The 24,260-nt window shown below is 37.0% G+C and overlaps 1 protein-coding gene across 1 annotated transcript in view; it reads right to left on the reverse strand.

The window, feature by feature from the left end:
- Positions 1–24,260, reverse strand: part of B4GALT6 (beta-1,4-galactosyltransferase 6) — a 78,894-nt gene that overhangs the window by 12,037 nt on the left and 42,597 nt on the right. The window contains exons 4-5 of the mRNA XM_049770215.1: positions 20,434–20,561; positions 12,930–13,046 (exon numbers count right to left, since the gene is read on the reverse strand). Of these exons, the coding sequence (XP_049626172.1) occupies positions 12,930–12,977 (48 nt within the window). The 5' untranslated portion in view covers positions 12,978–13,046; positions 20,434–20,561. The remainder of the gene's footprint in view (positions 1–12,929; positions 13,047–20,433; positions 20,562–24,260) is intronic.

The following is a 24,260-nucleotide window of genomic DNA, read 5'->3' on the forward strand; positions in this document are numbered from 1 at the left end:
TATTTCTACTTAATGTTCATACGACTGTCTGGTCTTGGTACACACACTCTAATTTTATTTTTGTTTTTTGTTTTTTTTTTTGCAAGACCAATGCCCTACCCACTGTACTATCACTCTAGCCTCTCACTTTACTTTCTCACTGTTCCTTTTCTGCCAGTGAAATGGAGAAAATTAAAAGCAAAGTGAGTTCAATAATATTATCAGTAATAAATTAACATGGGTTTTACTACCTTCCATAAAGGTTTTAAATTTTTCCTTTTTTTTCAGCTACAGGAGCAATAGTGCAGCAAGTACTAGTTGCTGTATCATTGCATACAGTTAACTCACATATGCTTCCCAAGCTTGCTTGGAATGATCCCTGAGTAGAGAGCCATGAGTAAGCCCTTAGCATCACTGGGTATGACCCAATAACAAAAATATAAAAATAAAATTAAAAACATTCTCATTAAAGGTGGCTTATAATAAAAATTAAAAATCTGTATCTAACTCAGTTTTAGCCTCCAAAACTCCTCTAGAGGTGTATTCTAGTACTATGTCCATATTTCCAAATACTAGGAGTTTTGTCATTTCTTTCTCTATTGGATTATATTATATCATATATTATGGTCATATATCATATATCATATATTATGGTCATTGAGAACTGTTACAGTCACTGCCCTCCATCTAGTCTCCAGATACAGCTATTACATAAATTCTTGTTAAACTAATGATTTATCTTTTGAGAATTCTGTATATATTTCTTGAGTGCTGAATGAATTATGATGATTTTCATTTTCAGTCTGGGATAACTGTCTTTTGTTTTATTCATTTTCCTATATAACTATCATTGTTATGTACAAAAGCCCCAATGGACATGCCTAAACAATTTAATAACTGATGTTGTTATTCTACTAGAGCCTTTTATCTTGCTCCAGTCTGAAATTGTCTGACCATCCATAGCTATCATATCCTGGGCTGTCTTCATTCTTCTGATTTGCCTTCTAGTTTTCCTAGGCTTTCTTATTTACAAAGGTACATCAAGACCATGAGCAATATGTTTTAATTAAAGCAGAACTAAAGTATATTTCAGTCAATTAAAGGCTGAAAATGCTATCTGGTTACCTTTGCATATAATTGTCATTTTTCTACCTTGCTGTAAAAAAACTAGATTTAAAACTAAACTCTCTATAATTTCAAAGGTATGACTCCATAATTTTCCAGCAATCAGTATTCCTGAGAATGTTCATATGATTCTGATAATCATGCAAACCATCTATAATTTATTATAGAGCTCTGATATCTAAAGTATCAAAGTAAGAGTCTTCAATATGGACCTGTTTCTAATTTAATATGCAAAGGATCCTATAATTTTAAGACTCCAATTTCACTTCTAGAAATTTTTATTTTTGATCATTCCAACTTTCCTCTTTATATGTTTCTAATTTCTTCCCAGGAGCTTTGATTAGTAACGTGCAAAAAATTACATGAGCAAAACTTAGCAGCTGAAAAATGCAGCTGAATAAATGCACATTTATTCTACTCACAGGCTAAGTGGACAGAAAACAGACAGCAGTTAGAGCGGCTACAGAACTTTCTAGTCCATGATGCTAGGCCCTCAGCAGGAAAACTCTCCCTGGATGGCAAGTCCACTTCACTCTGCTGAGCTGGCTTGTGAGGCATCAGGACAGAGTACCTGATTTCCCCGAAAGCAAGAGTTTTATAACCAAGGCAGAGCAGAAAGTCTCATACAACTAAGTCTCTGAAATAACACTATAGGGCAGCCATAAGGATCCTTGGGCACATTCTGAGAAATTTTATATATCTATATCTATATATAGATATATAAAATATATATTATAAAATTTATATAACCTGATACTCTCAGAAGAATCAATTTCTTATGTTTTCAGAAGTTAATTTTTAGTTATGTTTTAAAATTTTTATTTTAGCAATGATTTTTTACAGTAACTTTCTATTTTGATTTGATGGTATCCTCTTTATCTTGTAGATTCATTGTCCTTTATTCCCTCTGTACATTATGCCATTTATTTTTATTGTTTTTAAATTATTTTGGATCCTTCTGTTATCTTTATTTTACACATTCCTTTCTATTTGAAAGGTTTTGTCTCCTCTGGTGAAAACATTTTTTCAAAATCTGGAAACCAGTAGTAGTTCATTTATGTTTGAGATAAGGCACTAAAATACTGGGGTATAACACACACACACATATATGTACATACATAAAAGGCTGTGACAAATCAGTCAAATCACACACTCATAAAAATAGGGGTACACACATGCATGCAATTTTTCAGGTAAGCAAATCCATAAATTCATTTAAAAGTCCCCTTCCTCTTTTCCAGTGATCTACTACTCGAGCTCAGAAAATAGCAATATCTTCATTCAAGACAAAAAACATGGCACCAATTGTTGCCCATTTTCTATTGCTAACAAATCACTTCCAATACATCAGTAAATAATAATATCATGTTTAAATCCTAATACACCAGTCATATCTTCCTCTACTACTCTATTAGCTATGTCAACAGTGTTACTTCTCCTACATGAACAATTGAAAAATATTTCTTTTTTTTTTTGTTTTTTGTTTTTGTTTTGTTTTGTTTTCGGGCCACACCCATTTGGTGCTCAGGGGTTATTCCTGGCTAAGTGCTCAGAAATTGCCCCTGGCTTGGGGGAACCATATGGGACACCGGGGGATCGAACCGTGGTCCTGATCCTTGGCTAGCGCTTGCAAGGCAGACACCTTACCTCTAGTGCCACCTCGCCGGCCCCTGAAAAATATTTCTAACTGCTTTGGATTCTATCCTCATCCTACCCACTCTCTTTGTTGTCTATGACAGTCAATCATCTTTTTAAGACAATAGTAAAATATTGCCCTCGTCCTACTCCAAAGCCTCCAGAGTCTTTCTACCTCACCTCGATAATCCAAGTTTCCCTTCTGGCTATTAGGTCTTTTTTTTTTGTGTGTGTGGTTTTTTTTGGGTCACACCCGGCAGTGCTCAGGGGTTATTCCTGGCTCCATGCTCAGAAATTGCTCCTGGCAGGCACAGGGGACCATATGGGACGCCGGGATTCGAACCGATGACCTTCTGCATGAAAGGCAAACGCCTTACCTCCATGCTATCTCTCCGGCCCCGCTATTAGGTCTTTTAATGTCTGATTTTCTCTCCCACTACAAAGATTTTCCCTTTTTCTCCTCCATACATTGTTCTAGTGATACTGACTTCATTGCTTCATTGTACAAAAATATCATGTTTTTGTCTGGAATGTGCATCTCTTCAACATCATCAAGACATGCTCCTTTTTCGTTTGTTTGTTTTCAGTTTTGGTGCTCAGGGATCACTCTTGGCTCTGCACTCAGGGGTAACTCCTAGTGGGTTTGGGGATTATATGGGATGACAGGAATTGAACCCAGGTCAGCTGCTTGCAATTGCTTGAGCCCCAAGTTTGCTCAGTTATAATATTGTCAGGGCTTTTCCTTGGAAAACATTTCCCCCAAACATTCATATTCATCAAGAGTAACTCTCTGTGTTCTTATCTCTTTGTACTGAGCATCACCTGACAAAATAATTTCAACAAATATTTTCTGCCCATCTACCCTCACAAAACAAAAGATAGGAGGTGGGCCTTATATACAGATGTATAGCTGTTTTATCAAATGAATGTTCTTTTGTGACTGATGAATATTAGAAAGATTTGTCTTTCTTGGGGATGATCTATTTCTCTAACAGATTATCATTCATGTTATGCCTCAGCTGGGATGGGGCAGTTGGAACTCAAACATAACTAGTGACTTCAAACACTGCAGAAAAAAGAACTGATGGTCATTTGGCTCAGCATGAAGATTCCATTAGCCCCTCTATTTTGAGTACCTACAGCAGAGCTTTCAATCAGCAAGGTTACAGCTTCCTCTAGTGAGATTTCTCCAAAGGATAAATCACTTTGAAAATATGACCAAAGATGAGGGACTGGGGATTTGATTGTTCTGCAATCAAGAAAATGTTTAAATGCCCATATTTTTCCCAGTGCTATCATTTTATCATTTTATCTTGTTTTGTTTTGGTTTTTTTTTGGTTTTTTTTTTTTTTGGTTTTTCGGGCCACACCCTTTTGATGCTCAGGGGTTACTCCTGGCTACGTGCTCAGAAATTGCCCCTGGCTTGCAGGGGCCATATGGGACGCGGGGGGTTCGAACCATGGTCCTTTCCTTGGCTAGCGCTTGCAAGGCAGACAACTTATCTCTAGCGCCACCTCGCCGGCCCCTATCTTCTGTAGTTTTTTAAAAATTATTTTAGTTTGTTTTTTGTCTTTGGACCACACCTGGTGACGTTCAGGAGTTACTCCTCGCTATGCACTCCAAAATTGCTCCTGGCTTGGGGGACCATATGGGACACCAGGGGATGGAACCGCAATTCGTCCTAGGTCAGCCGTGCAAGGCAAAGGCCCTACTGCTGCGCCACCACTCAGGTCCCTGTTTTGTTTTGTTTTTTAATGTTTTCTTTTGGGGCATACCCAGCTGTGCTCAAGACTTAACTTTCAGGGATCATACCTGATAGTACTCAGGAAATCATGGCGTACTAGGTTCAACTAATCAAAAGGCAAGTACCCTTTTTCTGTGCTGTTGCTCCAACTACTGTACCATTTTTTAAGTGACAATATTTCTAGGGACTTACCCAGCAAGTTGACTCAACTCTTTTCGACCTACTAGAGGTCACTGTTGACATACTAGAGGTCAAAATATCCTTTGCACTGCTATGGGAGTTAGCCAATACTTCATCTGCTTCCTGCCTTCTGGGAATGTACTTAAATCTCTCAATTACTTCTGCTGTCTTTGTCATTATGGTTTAATACTGTTTTCTCTTTTTAAGGAAAAAAAAAACAGTTTATCTCTTTCACTCTCATTTTTCACACTTGGGAAGGAGAAGTAGTAAAAAGTAAGTACAAATTTAAATAAAAGTCCAAAAAAATTATTTTTGGTTTTGGGGCCACACCCGTTTGACGCTCAGGGGTTACTCCTGGTTATGCGCTCAGAAATCACTCCTTGCTTGGGGGGACCATATGGGACACTGGGGGATCGAACCGCGGTCCGTCCTACACTAGTGCTTACAAGGCAGACACCTTACCTCTAGCGCCACCTCACCGGCCCCAAAAGTCCAAATTTAAATAAAAATTTCTAAAATGATCTTTGATTACTTGGAATTTCTGAGTACCAAAGCAGTGAAAAATTTATTCTTTCTTGTATGTAGTAAAGATAGTACTAGCTTTATAAAATTAACACATGAAAATCAATGGCCTTCTTATACAAAATAATGACAGAGAAGAAATAGACATGAATTAAAAACAATCCCATTAACAATCATGTCACAAAAAAATCAAATACCTTGGAGTTAACTAAAGAGGTGAAGGATCTGCACAAAGAAAACTACAAAACACTGCTTCAAGAAATAAAAACAGACATAGGAAATGTAAACACATACCCTGTTCATAAATTGAAAGGATTAACATCATTAAAATTTCAATACTCCCTAAAGCATTATATTTATTTTGGGGGGTCACATCTGGCAGTGCTCAGGAGCTACTTTTGGCTCTATGCTCAGAAATCGCTCCTGGTAGGCTCAAGGGACCACATGGGATGCCGGGATTCGAACCATTGACCTTCTGAATGAAAGGCAAACGCCTTTACCTCCATGCTATCTCTCCGGCCCCACTTTATACTTATTTAAAGCAATTTCTCTAAGAACACTGAGGACATTCTTCAAAGAAGTGGATAAACACTCATGAAATTAATTTGGAAAAATAAACACCCATGAACAGCTAAAGCAACCCTTAGGCGAAAGAAGACGGGAGGCATTACTTTTCCCAACTTTAAATTGTATTACAAAGCAATAGTCATTAAAACAGCATGGTATTGGAATAAAGGCAGACCCTCAGATCAGTGGAATAGACTTGAGTATTCAGAGAATGTTCCCCAGACATACAATCAATTAATCTTTGATAAGGGAGTTAAGGACACAAAATGGAGAAAGGAAAGCCTCTTCCACAAGTGGTGTTGAGAAAACTGGTCTGCCGAATGCAAACCTCTATCTGACACCATGCACCAAGGTCAAATCAAAATGGATTACATACCTTGATATTAGACCCAAAACCACAGGTACATAGAGGAAAACAGGAAAAACATTCCATGACACTGAGACTAAAGGTGTTTTCAAGGAATAAATAACCACTGTCCAAACGTGGAAGTGGAAGTGGAAGTGGAGATTAAACATTAAACTGAGAAGCTTCTGCACTTCAAAGGAAATAGTGACTAGGACATAAAGGCCACCCAAAGAATGGGAGAAATTATTCTCCCAATACCCATAAGATAAGGGGCTAAGACATACAAGGTACTAACAGAATTAATATGAAAAAACATCTAACCCCATCAAAAAATGGGGAGAAGAAACTAAGACATTTCCTGAAAGAAGAAATACAGATGGTCAAAAAGCACATGAAAAAAATGTTGCACATCACTAATCATGAGGAAGATGCAAATCAAAACAACTATGAGGTATTCCTCTCATTCCACAGAGACTGTCACACATCACAAAGATCATGAACAACCAGTGCTGATGGAGATGTGGAGATGCTGGTGGGAATGCTGTCTAGTCCAGCCTTTCTGGAAATCAATATGTCGATTCCTCAAAACACTGGAAATTGAGCACCCATATGACCCAGCTCTACCACTCCCAGGGATATACCCTAGGAACACAAAAACACAATACAAAAATGCTCTCTGTATGCCTATGTTCATCGCAACACTATTTACAATAGCCAGATTCTGGAAACAACCAAGATGCCTGACAACAAATGAGTGACTAACGAAATAGTGGTACATATACACAATGGAATACTTTGCAGCCATCAGAAAAAGTGAAGTCATAAAATTTTCCGATACATGATGGACATGGAAACTATTAAGATAAGTGAAATAAGTCAGTGAGAGAAAGACAAAGAACAGTCTCACACATCTGTGGTATTTAAGAAAAATAAAAGACAGTATGGTAATAATACTCAGGGACAATAGAGATGAGGAATGGAAGGATCAGCCCATGATATGAAGCTTACCACAAAGAGTGGTGAGTGCAGTTAGAGAAAGAATTACACAACAACTATTATGACAATGATAGTGAGTGAGAGAAGTAGAATTCCTATTTAGAAGTCAGGTAGAGGGTAGGGGAGGAGGGAGAAAGGGAGGGGAACATTGTTGGAGTTTTGAAGGTTGCACTGGTGAAGAGGGTGAGTACATTTATGACTGGAATCCAATATTATTAGGAATATATATATATAACAGAAATTAAACAAAATTTTCTATATTTTGTTTAATAAAAAGTTTACATAGAAGTCGTTGCATTCAAAATTACATTATATTACTATATGCCCAGATAATAAATATTAAAGTCCTTTACATACAGAGAAGCATAAGTATATTAAATAGTAAAAAAAATATTTTTTTTTTGGTTTTTGGGTCACACCCGGCAGTGCTCAGGGGTTACTCCTGGCTTCACGCGCAGAAATTGCTTCTGGCAGGCTCAGGGGACCATCTGGGATGCCAGGATTCAAACCAATGATCTTCTGCATGAAAGGCAAATGCCTTACCTTCATGCTATCTCTCCGGCCCCTAAATATTAAATATTTCCATCTAATAATATTATAGACTAGGTTACTTTATGCTACATACTTAAGAAAATGAATTTTTAGTTAAGGGTAATATGAGTAATTGCTACATTATCCACCATGTAAACAGACCCTGAGACCCAGGAAGGCACCAAGTTTCAAAAGGCCCTAACTACCTGAGAGAGGGTCTTTTCAAAAAGCTGTCTACTATTGCAGAAACCTTTCAAAGCTTCCTGTACTCGAAAAGAGGGCATATGAAAAGTAGCACCTGTAAGAAAGGAAGCTTGAAGAGTAGCCTGTACTCACAGGCATTAGAGCCCTGAAAAACCTTGGTTGCCTATTCATGAGACATTCAGGAAAATAGAGGATGTCGCATAAATATTAATTGAGACATAACTTCAACTGACATTTTATGGATTACTCAAATATAACATTTGCATGGATTCAAGTATTCTTTATCTAATAATTAATACTCACTTTTCTTAGAGCCTCTTTTAAAGTCTACTCAGATATATAAACACATCACATTAGGAACATTTGTGTATATTCAAATATTCTTTATTTAGTCTTACAGAATAATTACAACTTTCAAACCTAGCTTTGCTGTTAGCCTATGTGCACTCATATCAAGGGTTAACATTTCAGGCCCCAGTTAAGAATCATAAACTGAAATAAGGCCAAAACTATATTAGTCACTCAGAACTGACCTTGCTGGCTAGGGACCTCAGATAGCAAGTGGCTTCAGAGTGAAATTGCCCTATGTCAGAATGTGCCATGAACAATTTGCCCGTGTGCCTTTTTTTGGTAAGTCAGTTTTGTCTGAAAATTATGTCTTGTCAAGAAATTGAGTATAAGTATCAAACCTTTTGCTTTGAATAAACACAACAGAGCTTGAACCCAATTTGACTCCTTGGCCTCTGTCTCCCACAGCCAACTTTGTGCACCCACTTTTCCAGGGACCCCACAAGACTCCTTAGTGTCAGGACTAATCAGTCTATAATAAGTAATGAGGAAAGATTAAAATAAAAATGACATCAATGTCAAAGACATCAGCATTAAAGTATATTTTGAGACAGAAAAAGCATACCATTTTATAAAAATTATACAGAGATCAGTGTCAAAATTCATCAAGTGCCCAAGGAATTTAGGGGATGGGATAGAGAAAATGTCAGGAAAGAAATAAAAGCTAACAGATTTTTGTTTGTTGTTTTGGGGTCACGCCAGGCAGTAAATCTATGGTTACTCAACTCCTGGTTCTACACTCAGGAATCACTCCTAGCAGGTGTAGGGCACCATACAAGATGAAAACAAAGCAAATGTGCTACTTGTTTTACTATTCTCGACACCCACCTGTGCTTAGGGTTTACTCCTAACTGCACTTAGAAATTGCTCCAGGCAAGCTTGGGGGACCATGTAGGATGCAGAGGATTGAACCTGGGTCTGGCATAGGTTGGCCGTGTGCAAGGCAAATGCCCTACCACTGTGCTATTGCTCCAGCCCCTTATTTTATTTTTTTAATTAAATCACTGTGAGATAGAGTTCAATATCTGTAAACAACTGAGTTTGAGTCATAAAAATATTCCAACACCATCTCTTTACCAGTGTTTACCAGTGTTCATTTCTCTTTTTTATTGTGGAGGTGGTAATACCTACACCAATAAGTGAATAAGCTAATTTTCTGGAATTCCACAAAACTGTAAAACAATGGTCAATTGATACAATAAATTTTTTCAAAAACTATCATTTAACAGGTATATAAATTGAATATTATGAATAATTCTGTGCTAGTACATTTTAAGATTTTTATGAAAGATAAATCCTATAAACATATAATTTAGTAAGAAGAAGAGAGTTAAAGAAAAAATAAATGGAGAATCTGTATAGGCCTATAAACTAAAAATGTATTCTCTCCTAAGAAAGGGAATATTAGTTTTATGTTATAAAATATTATATTATATATTACTTAAGTATTTGTATTAAGTAAAGGATTATAATAAAAATCACTATGGATGTGAGATAAGAATACCCAATCAGCTATATATTTTATATAAATGAAATGTTAGTAAACTATTGCAAAAATATACAAACCTTTACTAGGATGGAAGAAAACAAATCTTTCTTAATAAAGTAGAGGGAAATCATATGCACCATGATTGAATGCCATATTCAATATGAAGTGCTGAGGCGTTTACCTTGACTTTGAAATAAAGCTCCTTTAATGGTCCTTGTAAGACTAGTTTCAAAGCTATGAACACCCTAAGCTGTTGCCTATCCCTGAAGCTCTATAGTCTATAACATATCTTTAGATCTGAAGCTGGATAGAGTATTCTTGGTATTGTATTCATTTCATTGAATTTTTGTACTCTATCCTTCCATTTTCTTTTGGCTCATAGTCTCACTTGATAGATATGCAGCGAGTCTTATGGGGTTTCCTTTGTATCTAAGTTCTTTTTTGATACTGCTGCTTTCAATATTTTGTCTCTATCTTTGGATTTTGTTATACTGAGAGCAACATGTTTAAAGTTTTCCTACTTTATTTTATTTTCACTGGGACTTTTTAGAGCTGTTGAATTTCAGTGCCTGTATTCTTTCTCCCCTCTAGGAAATTCTAATCTATAATTTCTTAACTTTTGTTTCTTTATCAAAATTGCCTTTCTATTCTTTGGGAACTCCAGTGATTCTAATATTGTTCCTCTTGAATTCCATAATTTTCTGGTATGCCATTCACTTCTTTTTAGACTTTTTTTTTAAGCTTCTATGGTTTTCTAGACAATTCTTCCTAATCTTGTAGTATCTCCATGTTTTCCCCAGCTGCTTTTCAGAGCTTTTATTGAGCCTTTTACATCACCCACAGAACTTTTCATTTTTGCTTTCATTTCTGTTTTCTCATTTCAGCTCTCAAACTTTCTTGTGCTTTGCTGACTACCTTTGCCATTGCTTCTTTGAGTTGATTAAACAGTCTCCCTATAGTGGCACTAATTATTCATGGTCTGATGACTTATTAAGCTGCTCGGTACTAGTTGAGTCTTCTGTGTTATTATTTTTACGCATTAAATTCAGTACACTTTTATGTATTTTTCCCATTGAGCTTGTGGTGTTCCTGCTATAGGTGAGTGTGAATCTTTGTAGTTAGACCCTTGGGAATAGTGCTGGGAATTGCTCTTTGCCTCTCCATCCTGTCTTCACAGGAAGTATAACTGTGAACCATGTGAAATTTGTTGAGGGCACACTTCAGGAAAATGTCTATACTTTGAATATAAAACTAGGTAATGACAAAAATTCTTATTTTTTATAATATCTTTATTTAAACACAGTAATCACGAACATAAATGTAGCTGGGTTTCAGTCATAAGAGGATACCCCCTTCACCAGTGCAACGTTCCCACCACCAATACCCCCCATCTACTCCCTCCCCCACCCTCTGCCTGTATTCAAGACAGACTTTCTCCATCCCCCACTCAATGACATTTTTATGCTAGTACTCAGCATAGTTATTTCTCTAACTGCACTCATCACTCTTTGTGGTGAGCTTTCTATCTTGAGCCGGTCCTTTTAACCTTAATCTCTGGGAATTATTTCAATGTATTTAATTTTTCTTAAAACCAATAGATTCCATGTACATCCATGTATAGAAGAATTTCATGACTTCATCTCTCCTGACAGCTGCATAATATTCAGTTGTGTATATGTACCACAGTTTCTTTAGCCACTCATCTATTGAAGGGCATCTTGGTTGTTTCCAGAGTCTGGCTATTATAAATAGTGCTGCAATGAATATAGGTGTGAGGAAGAGATTTTTTGAAATGTAATTTGTGTTCCTAGGGTATATCCCTAGGAGTGATATAGATGGATAATATGGGAGCTCAATTTCCAGTTTTTTGAGGAATCTCCATATTGTTTTCCATAAAGGCTGGACTAGATGGCATTCCCACCAGCAGTGAATGAGAGTTCCTTTCTCCCCACATCCCAGCTAGCACTTACTGTTCTTGTTCTTTGTGATGTTTGTCAGTCTCCGTGGTGTGGGATGGTACCTCATTGTTGTTTTGATTTGCATCTCCCTGATGATTAGTGATGTGGAGCATTTCTTAATGTGCCATTTGGCCAATCATATTTCTTCTTTGAGAGATTGCCTGCTCATTTCTTCTCCCCTTTTTTGATGGGGTTAGATGTTTTTTCTTGTTCAGTTCTGTCAATATCTTGTATATCTTAACTATTAGCCCCTTATCTGATAGGTATTGAGTGAATAGCGTCTCCCATTCTGTGGGTAGCTTTTGTATCCTAGGCAGTATTTCCTTTGAGGTGCAGAAGCTTCTCAGCTTAATGTAGTCCCATTTGTGTATCTCTTCTTCAACTTGTTTGGAGAGTGCTGTTTCTTCCTTAAAGATGCCTTTAGTTTCAATATCCTGGAGTGTTTTACCTACGTGGTTTCAGGTCTGATATCAAGGTCTTTAATTCATTTGCAGTTGACCTTTGCGCAGGGTGTTAGCTGGAGGTCTGAGTCTTTTTTTGCAAGTGGCTGACCAGTTGTACTAATATCACTTGTTGAAGAGGCTTTCTTTGCTCCATTTTGCATTTATTGCCCCTTTATCAAAGATTAATTGATTGTATATCTGAGGAGCATTCTCTGAATACTCTAGTATATTCCACTGATCTAAGGGTCTATCTTTATTCCAATACCATGCATGACAGAAAGTTTTAAAGAGTACAAGTATGGGAAATATCCTCAAAGGATTCAAATAAAGCTGAGAGACTTTGCATATGGAATTCTGAGATGATAAAATAAAACAAAAAATTTACAAATATAAAAATATTTACAGATAAGGGGCCGGAGAGATAGCATGGAGGTAAGGCATTTGCCTTGCATGCAGGACAGTAGTTTGAATCCTGGCATCCCATATGGTCCTCAGAGCCTGCCAGGAGCGATTTCTGAGCCTAGAGCCAGGAGTAACCCCTGAGCGCCACCGGTGTGACCCCAAAACCAAAACAAAAATACTTACAGACAAAAGTTGGCTAATAATATGAAGAAAAATTAGAGGAAAATTTCCACTATAATAAATTCAATATGAAAATTTTCAATAATGGAAATACACTGACAAGACAAATGAATTAGCAAAATGAATATAAAACTTATAGATTTAATCCAAATGTAACTTTACCTAAAAATAACACCAAATATTTGGTTAATCAATCTTAAGATTACATTTTAACCAAACTATATCTAACAGTTTATTAGGTTCTCATATATTTAATTACAATTTTGAATAAAATTTCTACCTGCTCGATGACATAAAAAGCAAATTCTAGCCGCTGTTTCTGAAGCATTGGAATCAGATGTAAGAAAAAAATTGGAAGATGTTCATGGCGATTGCGGAAAGGAATGAGAACTGCCACCTGTAAAACAAAATAGTCATAAATATAAATAAATAGCAATAAATCATTTTATTAATCCCTGAAGGAAGGGCTTAATGGCATAACTTCATATATTCTTTTACAAGAAATGCAACCAAAAACAAAAATTAATGGGGTCTTTGTCTTTGACAGCTTTAAGTTTTCTGATTCCCGTAATAAATGTGCTCTTGACAACTTTATGTTTTCTGATTCCAGTAATAAATGTGCTCTTAGAAGTCTTTTAATGAATATTGAGGTCTTTTTTTTTTTTTTTTTTTTTTTTGGTTTTTGGGCCACACCCGGCAGTGCTCAGGGGTTACTCCTGGCTGTCTGCTCAGAAATAGCTCCTGGCAGGCACGGGGGGACCATATGGGACACTGGGATTCGAACCAACCACCTTTGGTCCTGGATCAGCTACTTGCAAGGCAAACGCCGCTGTGCTATCTCTCTGGGCCCGAATATTGAGGTCTTTATCCTATAAATACTATTGAGAATCATAATTAAATGAGAGATTAAGAAAGAGTAATAAAATAAAATTTGGTGATGCCAATAGTCAGCATTCCTTAACCTTTTTACACCTGAAAAGCAACACCAGTCCATGAATTAGTAGTTGAAGAATGCTGGCAAGGACTACTCTGAGTATAAAGAACAGAAAGCAAAAATGGACTCAGGATGCTATCAAAGAAAACAATATAATAATTAAAACAATATGGTAGATTTAATAGAGGCAAATAGAGTAAAATAGAATAGAAAAGAATAGAAGAAAGCTTTGTAGATTTTGGAAACCCTGGACAGGTGAATTAACAAGATTTGCTTATGCACAGAAACTCCTACATGAATTTCCATGAAAAAATGATAACAGAATAGGCAATTGTCCCTATAGAACCATTATTTTCATGCATGCATTGTTTTATATGGTAAACACTAAGAATTATATATTCTAATAAACCTGCAAGCCTTACTTCAGCTCTCTTTTTTTTTTTTTTTTTTTTTTTTGGTTTTTTTTCGGGCCACACCCATTTGATGCTCAGGGGTTAATCCTGGCTAAGTGTTCAGAAATAGCCCCTGGCTTGGGGGGGACCATATGGGACGCCAGGGGATTGAACAGCGGTCCCTCCTTAGCTAGCGCTTGCAAGGCAGACACCTCACCTCTAGTACTGCCTAGCTGGTTCCATTCAGCTCTCATTTTCTTTTGGCACAGATCAATATAGTAATTTTTTAGCAATTTAAGAGTAAAAAAGGCATCTTTGGTTTTAGTGTCACTACAAACTGGCTACCTATGATATATTATAGTGTGCTATGACAACATTTAAGGTAAATTGCTTATATTCATGGGGAGAAACTATTAACTAGCTGCAACGTTTACATTAAGGCAGTCCATATTAATCAATAGTTCAAAAAATAAGCTGAACTTAAACAAATACATAAAGGAAAATCTTTACTCCTAATACAATAATTCCTTCAATGAAGCAGGGAGAATATTAAGTGGTTGGGTTTTTTTATAATTTTATAAGGAAACTGAAAATATGTAAGAAAAAAGATCATTAGTGCCTCTGGCAAATGTTAAACTATTTAATTGAATTTAAACAAAACTATCATTTTAACAACAAACAAATTTCCACATATTAACAAGCCATTTATCAAATATCTTGAGTAATATGCCTAAAGCTAAGTTTTTATTAAGAATTCACTTGTCATGTTCCTTCTTTGACTATGGAAAAGATGTCTGAATAGTTTCTATTCTTTTTTTCTAGAAAAAGAACTGCATAGTCTGTGACAATTTATTTTGAGGTTTAAGTTGTTTTAGAACATTTCTTCGTGTATGTACCCTAATTTGCTGTTTGAGGCATTTTCCTACTGATCAATCTCCAGTGCAGATAAAGCACATCTAATCATTATCTCATTAAAAAGCCATTGTCATCCTCTTCATAAATTCCTCATCAAACCATCTTCAAGCCAAATTCTCTCATTGTCTTGCTTCTACCATAAAAGCCCCAGTCTTACTGGATTCATGTGCCAAGTTTTCTTTATTACATATTTTCTTCAATACTGTGGATTAACAAGAAAATTGTTTATTATACAAATTTGTTTCATCAAGAAATTTCCTTTCAAATGCCATCTATAAATATTCTTCATGGTTCCTAACCTTCCTACCCACTATTGTCCAAGATACCCTAACTAACCTCATCTATCATCCTTTTAAGAGGAAAGGGGGGGCCCAGAGAGATAGTATAGTGGAGAAGGCTCTTTCTTTGTATGAAGCTAACCCTGATTCAAGTTCATTTTCAATTCTTCATTTTCAATTCTTTCCATTCTATTTTCATTTTCAACTCTATCTTCCTCTTCATTCATTTTCCAAGCCTACAGGAGCTTCTCATATGAGAGATGTCTTATTAAAATTTTTTATTTCAATTTTTATTTCTATTTGGGATCATATCTAGTAGTGCTCAGAGTACACTTGGCTCAATGTTTGAGAGAGGTATCGCTCACAGCAGAATTTGAGGGGCATCATGTGATGTCAGTAATCAAACATGGGTCCACTGAAATGCAAAGTATGAACTTGGCTTGTTTAGTTATTATTCTGACCTAGAAATTCAATGTTTAGGAAAAGGAGGGTAGGCTACATTCAGTGGTGCTCAGGGTTTATTCTTGGCTCTGTGCTCAGGGATCACTCCTGGTTGTATTTAGGGAACCATATGTGGGACCAAGTATCAAACTGGCATTGGCTGTATGGAAAAAAAGAATTGAACCTGCTGTACTATCTAGCCCAGCTATTTCACTATTAAAAATGAATCACCATCCTCACCTCTCTCCCATCCTTTCAGAAATAAAACTGCCTCTAATAGGACACCCCATCTGTGTGAAATCTTCTACTTGAATCTATATTGTTCAGAAATATCTAGGGATTTTGTGAAAATAATTTATAATTGAGCCACATTTTACAGGCAACGATGTGGGAAATCAATAATAAAATATACATTGAAGTAAATATTATCTTAGAACTAGAGTAAGAAAACTGGAAATGGCATATGTTTAAAAACCTGTACTGGTAGGACCAAAAAAGATGGTATGGGAATAAAGTCATGCCCTGCAGATACCACACTCCAGCTCCATCCTTGGCACCATATATGGCCCATTGAGTTGAGCCAGGGGTGGGATTTGGAGTGTAGAAATAATTCAGCAGATAGTAAGCTTGTCTTGTATATGACTGAGTCAATTTGATTCCCAGTATCCATATGGTACCCTGAACATAGAGCAAGGAGTAAGCCCTCACCACTGGATCAGTTCCAACAAAAATTAAAAAAAAAAAAAAAAGCCTAAAAAAAAAAGTAGATCCTAAACCACTCAGGTACCAACATCTCCTTCCAAACTGTGCTGGAATCCATTGATATAGTTGCACAGGGGCCGGAGAGATAGCATGGAGGTAAGGAGTTTGCCTTTCATGCAGAAGGTCATCAGTTCGAATCCCAGCATCCCATATGGACCCCTGAGCCTGCCAGGAGCAATTTCTGAGCATGGGGCCAGGAGTATCCCCTGAGCACTGCCAGGAGTATCCCCTGAGCACTGCCGGATGTGACCCAAAAACCACAAAAAAAAAAAAATAGTTTGTATAATGTGTTTTGACATTAAAATATATATTTCATTATTGTTTTGGAGATCATACCCAGATAGTTCCTGGGGATGTAGCAGTGGATATGAAACCTAAACCTCAAGCAAGTAAAAGCATGCATATTCACCTCTGAGCTCCGTCTCCAGTGCTTCTGTTGTTGTTATTGTTGTTACTGTTGTTGTTTTGGGGACAAACTTGAAGGCACTCAGGGTTACTCCTGGCAATACACTCAGAAATTACTCCTGGCAGGCTCAGGGAAACATGGGATACCAGGGATTGAACCAGGTCAGCCATGTTGCAAGGCAAATGCCCTCCCAGCTGTGCTATCACTCAGGGCCCCTCTGCAGCACATTTTAAAATGATTTTAAATAAAGCCTTAATGGCATTTGTCTCACAAACTCAATTCAACAGAGTTGAACTTCCTGCTTGCTTTACGTAAACAAAATATTCTACTTTAGAAATCAAATATACATCTTTTCCAGGAGAAAAAAGTTTAAAGCCAATTAAATCAGAGGGTTTTAAACACAAGTTTACAGTATAAAAAACTCTTCTTCCTAGCACTGATTTTTAGGGAGATAAGGATGGATTACCAAAATACAAATATTTTAGTGAAATATTAACAATAAAAATTAAAAAAAGACAAGATTGATGTTACATCACAATCCTTGAGATTCTAACAGTTGATTTAATCATTTATAGCTTTCACTTGAATTACAGAAATCAAATGTTATACTGAAATACAATAGCAACCAATTTTATAATATTGAGAGCAAGTCTGATCTAAATCATATCATTTTTCTAAATCTAAAAGCAGAACAGGTGGACCTACCTTCTTGTAGTATTTCAAGCAAAACATTAAGAATTCTTCAGAAAAAAATGTCATTTTATCACCAGAAAGAGCTACTTAACACATGGAAGGAAAAAAAATAAAAAACAGAGCCCCAAATGTCTCCCTTTTGTGTAAGACTTCGACCAAAGAGTAGTATCTAGAATTCTAGGACTTTGAAGAATAGAACTGGAAAATATCAGTTCAAAAGGACTGAAATCAGTAATGAATATCTTCCCAAGAACTTTCACTTCTCCAGGAGTTAGTGGGGCATTGCCTGCAGGATTCACTAATCAGAGGGAACAGCTGCAGGAAGCAGAGAAAAGTCTAGTGTCATCTTTCAAACAAAGAGAATAGGGGAAAAATCCATTCCTAAACCAACTTCACGAGAGTTTATTTTTTTCATTGGGATCTCCAAGAAACTGAACACATAAGCATATATTGTGCATGTGCTAGGTCAGTGTTTTTCAACCACTGTGCCTTAGCACACTAGTGTGCCCTGAGATATTGCCTGGTGTTGCCGTGGGAAAGATTCCAATTTCATCTGTAACATGCGACTTTGGCTCACAAATAGACCAATCATTAAATTATTTCATAATAAAGTAATTATAAAATAATTTCTTTGTGTTTAATTATTCCTATGAAAGAGATCTACTTAACATATAGTCAATATAGGCACAGAGTTAAAATTTTTTTAACATTTTCTAATGGTGGTGTGCCTTGTGATTTTTTTTTTATGAAAAATGTGCCTTTGCACAAAAAGGTTAAAAAACATTGTGCTATGAAATAATGCCCAGGCAGGATACACGAGTCACTCACTGAGTGGGAGAAACTATTCACTCAATACCCATCAGATAAGGGACTAATATCTAAAATATACAGGCACTGACAGAACTTTACAAGAAAAAAACATCTAAGCTCATCAAAAATGGGGAGAAGAGGGGCCGGAGAGATAGCATGGAGGTAAGGCATTTACCTTTCATGCAGAAGGTCATCAGTTCGAATCCCGGCGTCCCATATGGTCCCCCGTGCATGTCAGGAGCAATTTCTGAGCACAGAGCCAGGAAAAACCCCTGAGAACTGCCGCGTGTGACCCAAAAACCACAAAAAAAAAAAAAATGGGGAGAAGAGATGAACATACACTTTGACAAAAGTGAAATACAAATGGCCAAAAAGCACATGAAAAGTGCTCCACATCAGGGAGATGCAAATCAAAACAACTAAGAGGTATCATCTCACAACACAAAGATTGGCGCACATCATAAATGAGAACAAGCAGTGGCTGGTGGGGATGTGGGAGAGAAAGGAACTCTTTTTTTTTTTTTCAATAAATTTTTATTGTGATCCTAAGTGTATTACAAAGTCTTTCACAGAATTATTTACGGTACATAGTGACAATGAATGAAGGGCATTCCCACCACCAGTATTGTCCTCCCTCCACCCCTGTTCCCAGCATGTATACCATATCTCCCTCTTTTACCCCCCAGAATACTAGTGTAACTGGTCTCCACTTTACAGCTTGTTGTATATTGGGTATCTACTCTGTTGTCATTGACTTTGGATTTGGTGTTCAAGTCTGATCATTTTTTATTTTCACTACATGTTCATATGACTGGTCCTGGTATCATTTTTTCTCCCTCAATTTTATGAGGCTGAATGATTCAAGTTATGTGATTCTGGAGAAAGGAACTTTTATTCACTGCTGGTGGGAATGCCGTCTAGTTCAACCTTTATAGAAAGCAATATGGAGATTCCTCCAAAAACTGGAAATTGAGCTCCCAGATGATCCAGCTATATCACTCCTAGGGATATATCCTAGGAATACAAAAATACGATACAAAAAAAAAAAATCCCTTCCTCACACCTATATTCATTGCAGTGCTATTTTACAATAGCCAGACTCTGGAAACAACCCCAATGCCCTTCAACAGATGAATGGCTAAAGAAACTGGTACATACACACAAATGGAATATTATGCAGCTGTCAGGAGAGATAAAATCATGAAATTTTCCTATACACAGTATGAACATGGAATCTATTTATGCTGAGTGAAATAAGTCAGAGGGAGAGAGATAGATGCAGAATAGTCTCCCTCATCTATAGGTTTTAAGAAAAATAAAAGATATTTTTTGCAATAATTCTCAGAAAAAAAGAGAGGAAGGGCTGGAAGGTCCAGCTCACACCATGAAGCTCACCACATAAGAGTGGTGAGTGCAGTTAGAGAAATAACTACACTGAGAACTATTACAACAATATGAATGAATGAGGGAAGTAGAATGCCCTGTCTAGGAGGGAGGGGAGTGGGGAGGAGGAACGTTTGGGACATTGGTGCTGGGAATGTTACACTGGTGAAGGGGGGTGCTCTTTATATGACTAAAACCCAACTACAATCATATTTTGTCTAAATAAAGGATGTTAAAAAAAAGAAAAGAAAAACATGCTGCATTTACAGATCATGCAAGCATAGTCACTTTCATGATGTGTTTTTGATCCATATATCTATAAAACGTGAGAACATTTTGATGTTGTACATGTAAGTAATGTATAAATTGTTTCTGTTTGGCTGAGTAAATAATAAAACACCAGTCAAATATATAAAAAAGAAAAGAAAAGAAAAAGAAAAGTAAAAACACTGCTAGATGTACAAACAGTCTTTGTAAGTAACATTATTAGACTATATTGTTGGCGGGAGACGATATTCCCAAGTGGTTTTCTAAGGGCCCCACAGTACCTGCGGCCTATACTGCACATGCGAGGCTTCCACTCTAGTTATTTGAGAATATCTCTTGGTCCCTTTAAATCATAGTGAGCAGTGAACACCTATATATTACACACCAAGTTTTTCTTTTGGATTTATCAAGACAAAGTTATTTCACCATATATACAAAACATAGCAAACTTTTCATCAAATGTACAATGACAATCACATTATTTATGGAAAAGCTATCCTCACCTTCCATCTAGGTTTACAGTCCTTAGGCCTCCAGTGTCCCTCACTGGTTCAATAATCCAAGTCTTTGGAGAAAAGTTGATGAATTTCATCAAAACTGACTTCACTTACATTGACATTGAGGAATCCTCCTAGAAAATAAAAATGTCAAGAACTGTTAGATGTTTGTTTGAAAGATAAAGACAATAGCAACCAATAATCTGATGGCATAACTCAATTTTCAGGACCCCACATCTGCTAACATCACTCCAATTTCTTGAATGTGGGGAGAAAGGGACTCTCCTGCTGGCGAAATGCCATCAAGTTCAGCCTTTCTGAAAAACCATATGGATAGTCCTTAAAAAAAAAAAAAAAAACAGAAATTTGGGGCTGGAGGAGATAGCATGGAGAAAGGCATTTGCCTTTTCATGCAGAAGGGACAGTGGTTCGAATCCTGGCATCCCTTATGGTCCCTGTGCCTGCCAGGGGCAATTTCTGAGCATGGAGCCAGGAGAACCCTTGAACGCTGCCAGATGTGACCCAAAAACAAAAAACCACAACAATAACTAAAAAAATAGAAATATGATTTAGCAATATTTCCTAGGGAAATACCTAGGACAAAAAAACACAAAAAACAAAATACAAAAAAAGAGACTGAGAGAGAAGTAAAATGTGCCCCAGAGGCAGACAGGAGAGGAGAGGGTAGGTGGGGAGGGAAGAGGATATCAGGGAAAGATGAGAGGGAAACTGTTAACCCTGGTGGTGAGAAATGCACACTGGTGAAAGTTGTACATTGTATGAATGAAAACTCAATCGTGAACAACTTTATCTGTGGGGGAAGTGTTAGTGTGAAAAATCTTGTAATGATGTTTAAATTAAAAAATATTTAAAAAATAAGAATCACTTATAATGCCAATAAACAAAATTCACATGCTATTAAAATCACCTATTACAATGTAGTCTATATTTCATGGTGAGAATTTGCAAGTACTATCCAACTACTTTTTCTAACATCCGATATATTTCCCCTTGACAGAGCAGAAATTTCAATACCATGAAGGTATTGAAATCTACACGGGCACTCAGCTCTAAGTAAATAACATATTACTAAAGGTGTCCTCTTAAACAGCTTCTCTAATGTATACTCAGAAATAGGAATAAAAGTTTGTTTTTTAAAACTTTATTGATTGATATTGATTTATTGATTTTGGGGGCCACACCCTGTGCATGCTCAGGGGTCACTCCTGGCTCTGCACTCAGAATCAATCCCTGGGCAGACTAGGGGTACTATATGGGATGCCAGAATTGACACCGGGTCCCTCCTGGGTCGAACCGCATGCAAAGCAAATGCCCTACAGCTGTGTTATTTCTCCGACCCAGAATAATTTTGGATAGAAAAACATTTCCATTAACTTAACTAAGAACCTCAAACATTGAGGTTTCTCATTTTACACCCCTCTGAGTCTCAATTGGCCATGAGATAACATGGAACATATTCATTTCCTCTCACAGAAGTCCCTGTAGTCTCTCCTGTTCTACATTCCAGCCTAGAAAACTCTCCAGACATCTCTCTTCTTATCCCTGTCTCCTAAATAAGTAGAAACATGCATCTCTTCCCACTAAGCCCTGAAGCAAGAGGGAAGCATTTTAAAATGCAAATGGCCTGTGTTTTCACTAACTAATTTAGGATAAAACAGATCTGTAATCTTCCAATGTGACTGACAATGTTTACCATCTTTGGGGGCTGACCACTTATAGTGGGTAGTGCTTGCCTCGCTCGTGGTTGGACCTGAGATTCTATCCCCCAGAATCCCATATGGTCCCTTGAATACTGCTAGGAGTGATCGATCCCTCAGCTCAGAGTCAGGAATAAGCCTTCTGAGCACTACTAGGAATGACCCCAAAACAATATACAATCTTTCATATATAAAATATCCACCCCTTTGTATGGCAAGATATGCAAAGTAGCTACCAATCTATGGACATTCCAATTTATTGAGAGGAGAGAGTAACCTATATGTACACACAGAAAAGGTAGATCATATGTTAAAAGTGATCAGTCAACACAAGTATACGCTATCATGACTCAACTGACAGAAATAGAACCTAGAACTGTAATCAAATAAAATTCACACAAACAAATCTGATACACTTAAGGGCATGCATGATTACTAAAATGATAGTAATTAGATTCAATAATAAGCAGATTCATGGAACTATCTGAAGTTGGTATTCTTTAATGCACTGGTTAAACCAGATTTTGAGCTGTTTTCAGCTATACTGCTTCAACAACTGTAATCATTATTCTCAGCAATTTTCTCTAGTGTTTGCAATTAAATTTTCATATGCAAGCATTAAGAAAGTTCTTATATCTCACTCCTCAGTAGACAGGATGTCCTGTACTATCACTTACTATCCAAAAGCTTTCCTCACTCCAAACAACCTCAACACATGCCCCATCCTCACAGTTCCTTAGCTACATTCCTGTATTTACAGCTCTGCTCTATAAGCCTAATGTTGGCTGAAAGTCAAAGATGGCCCAATGGCATGAGGTTATAGTGTCAGGAGTTCTAACAGTACCATTATTTGGTAGGGGTGATGGAGGAGGCATATAACTTGTAACTGAGAAAGGGGGAGAAATATACAATAGTGATGGTGGGTATGAAGCGTGGGGCAGTTTTAGGGAGAAGAGCCTGAACACAGAAAGAAGAGGGAAGCAGAATATTGTTTTATACTAGGGCAGGTCAAAAATCCAACACAGGGCAAAGGAACTAGAGTGAGCTGTCCTTAATAGGAACCTCAAGGTGTGACTCCAAAAACCATAAAAATATGTGTATATTACTTATATCTCCTCTCTACATTCTTAAAATAATATCCAATGTTATATATTGCCTAGATTTATATTTTAATTTCATTTTAAGCAACACTTAAATCATATATAATCTCTAGCCAGAAATTTGTTTTCTATAAATCACCAGCTAAAAATAGTTTCAGTTTGAAAACAGTATCTATTTTTTAATATCTAATCCCAATCCTAGGTACTCTAGCTTTTGTCATATTTTTATCCTTAGAGTTCCAAATGAGCAGAGAGACCTGCTTTTCTATAGAAATAACCATTCAGGGGCAGAGATATAGTAAACAGGAGATTATGTACTAGCCTTACTTGTGGCTGCTTTCATTGACCTGGGTTTCAAATCCCTGAGCACTACTAGGGGTCACTCCTGAGCAATCTCAAAGCACCGCCAAGAGTCACTCTAGAGCACAGAACCAGGAAGGTCCTCTAAACACCAGTGGGTCTGTCACACACACACACACACACACACACACACACACACACACACACACACACCTCTATACATCACCCCACCCACAAACACACCCAAAAGAAAAGAAATAGCACTTCAGGAGAATATACCAAAAGCCAAAGAAGTTATTTTAATGGTGAGAGGGTACATTCTTGCCCACTATCAGGGCATGAGCCCAGAAATAGGCTCAGAAACTAGGTGACCTGCCATCCATCCACGCTTGATGCTCAGGAAATCAAAACCAGGCACTGCACGTCGTGTCCAATGCTCCCTTAGCACATTTCCAAAAACATTCCTTAGATTTCTTGTCTTCCTGAAATTTTCTAACATCTGGTCATAGCAAAAGATTCCTTACTCAGCTATTATTTAAATGACCAAATCCAATATTCCAAACATCAAGTGGTTTAGTCACACATATCCCAGGCTGAGTAAGAACAGGAAGGACCAGCTGGCCAAGTCCAACCTGTTCACCCTTCTCTCTGCTTCCCCTCTTATATTAGCCCTAGGCTCCAACAGGGCCAAAATATCACTTGTACAAAAGATAAC

This window comes from Suncus etruscus, chromosome 3, assembly GCF_024139225.1.
Source record: "Suncus etruscus isolate mSunEtr1 chromosome 3, mSunEtr1.pri.cur, whole genome shotgun sequence".
In the NCBI taxonomy this organism is placed as follows: domain Eukaryota; kingdom Metazoa; phylum Chordata; class Mammalia; order Eulipotyphla; family Soricidae; genus Suncus; species Suncus etruscus.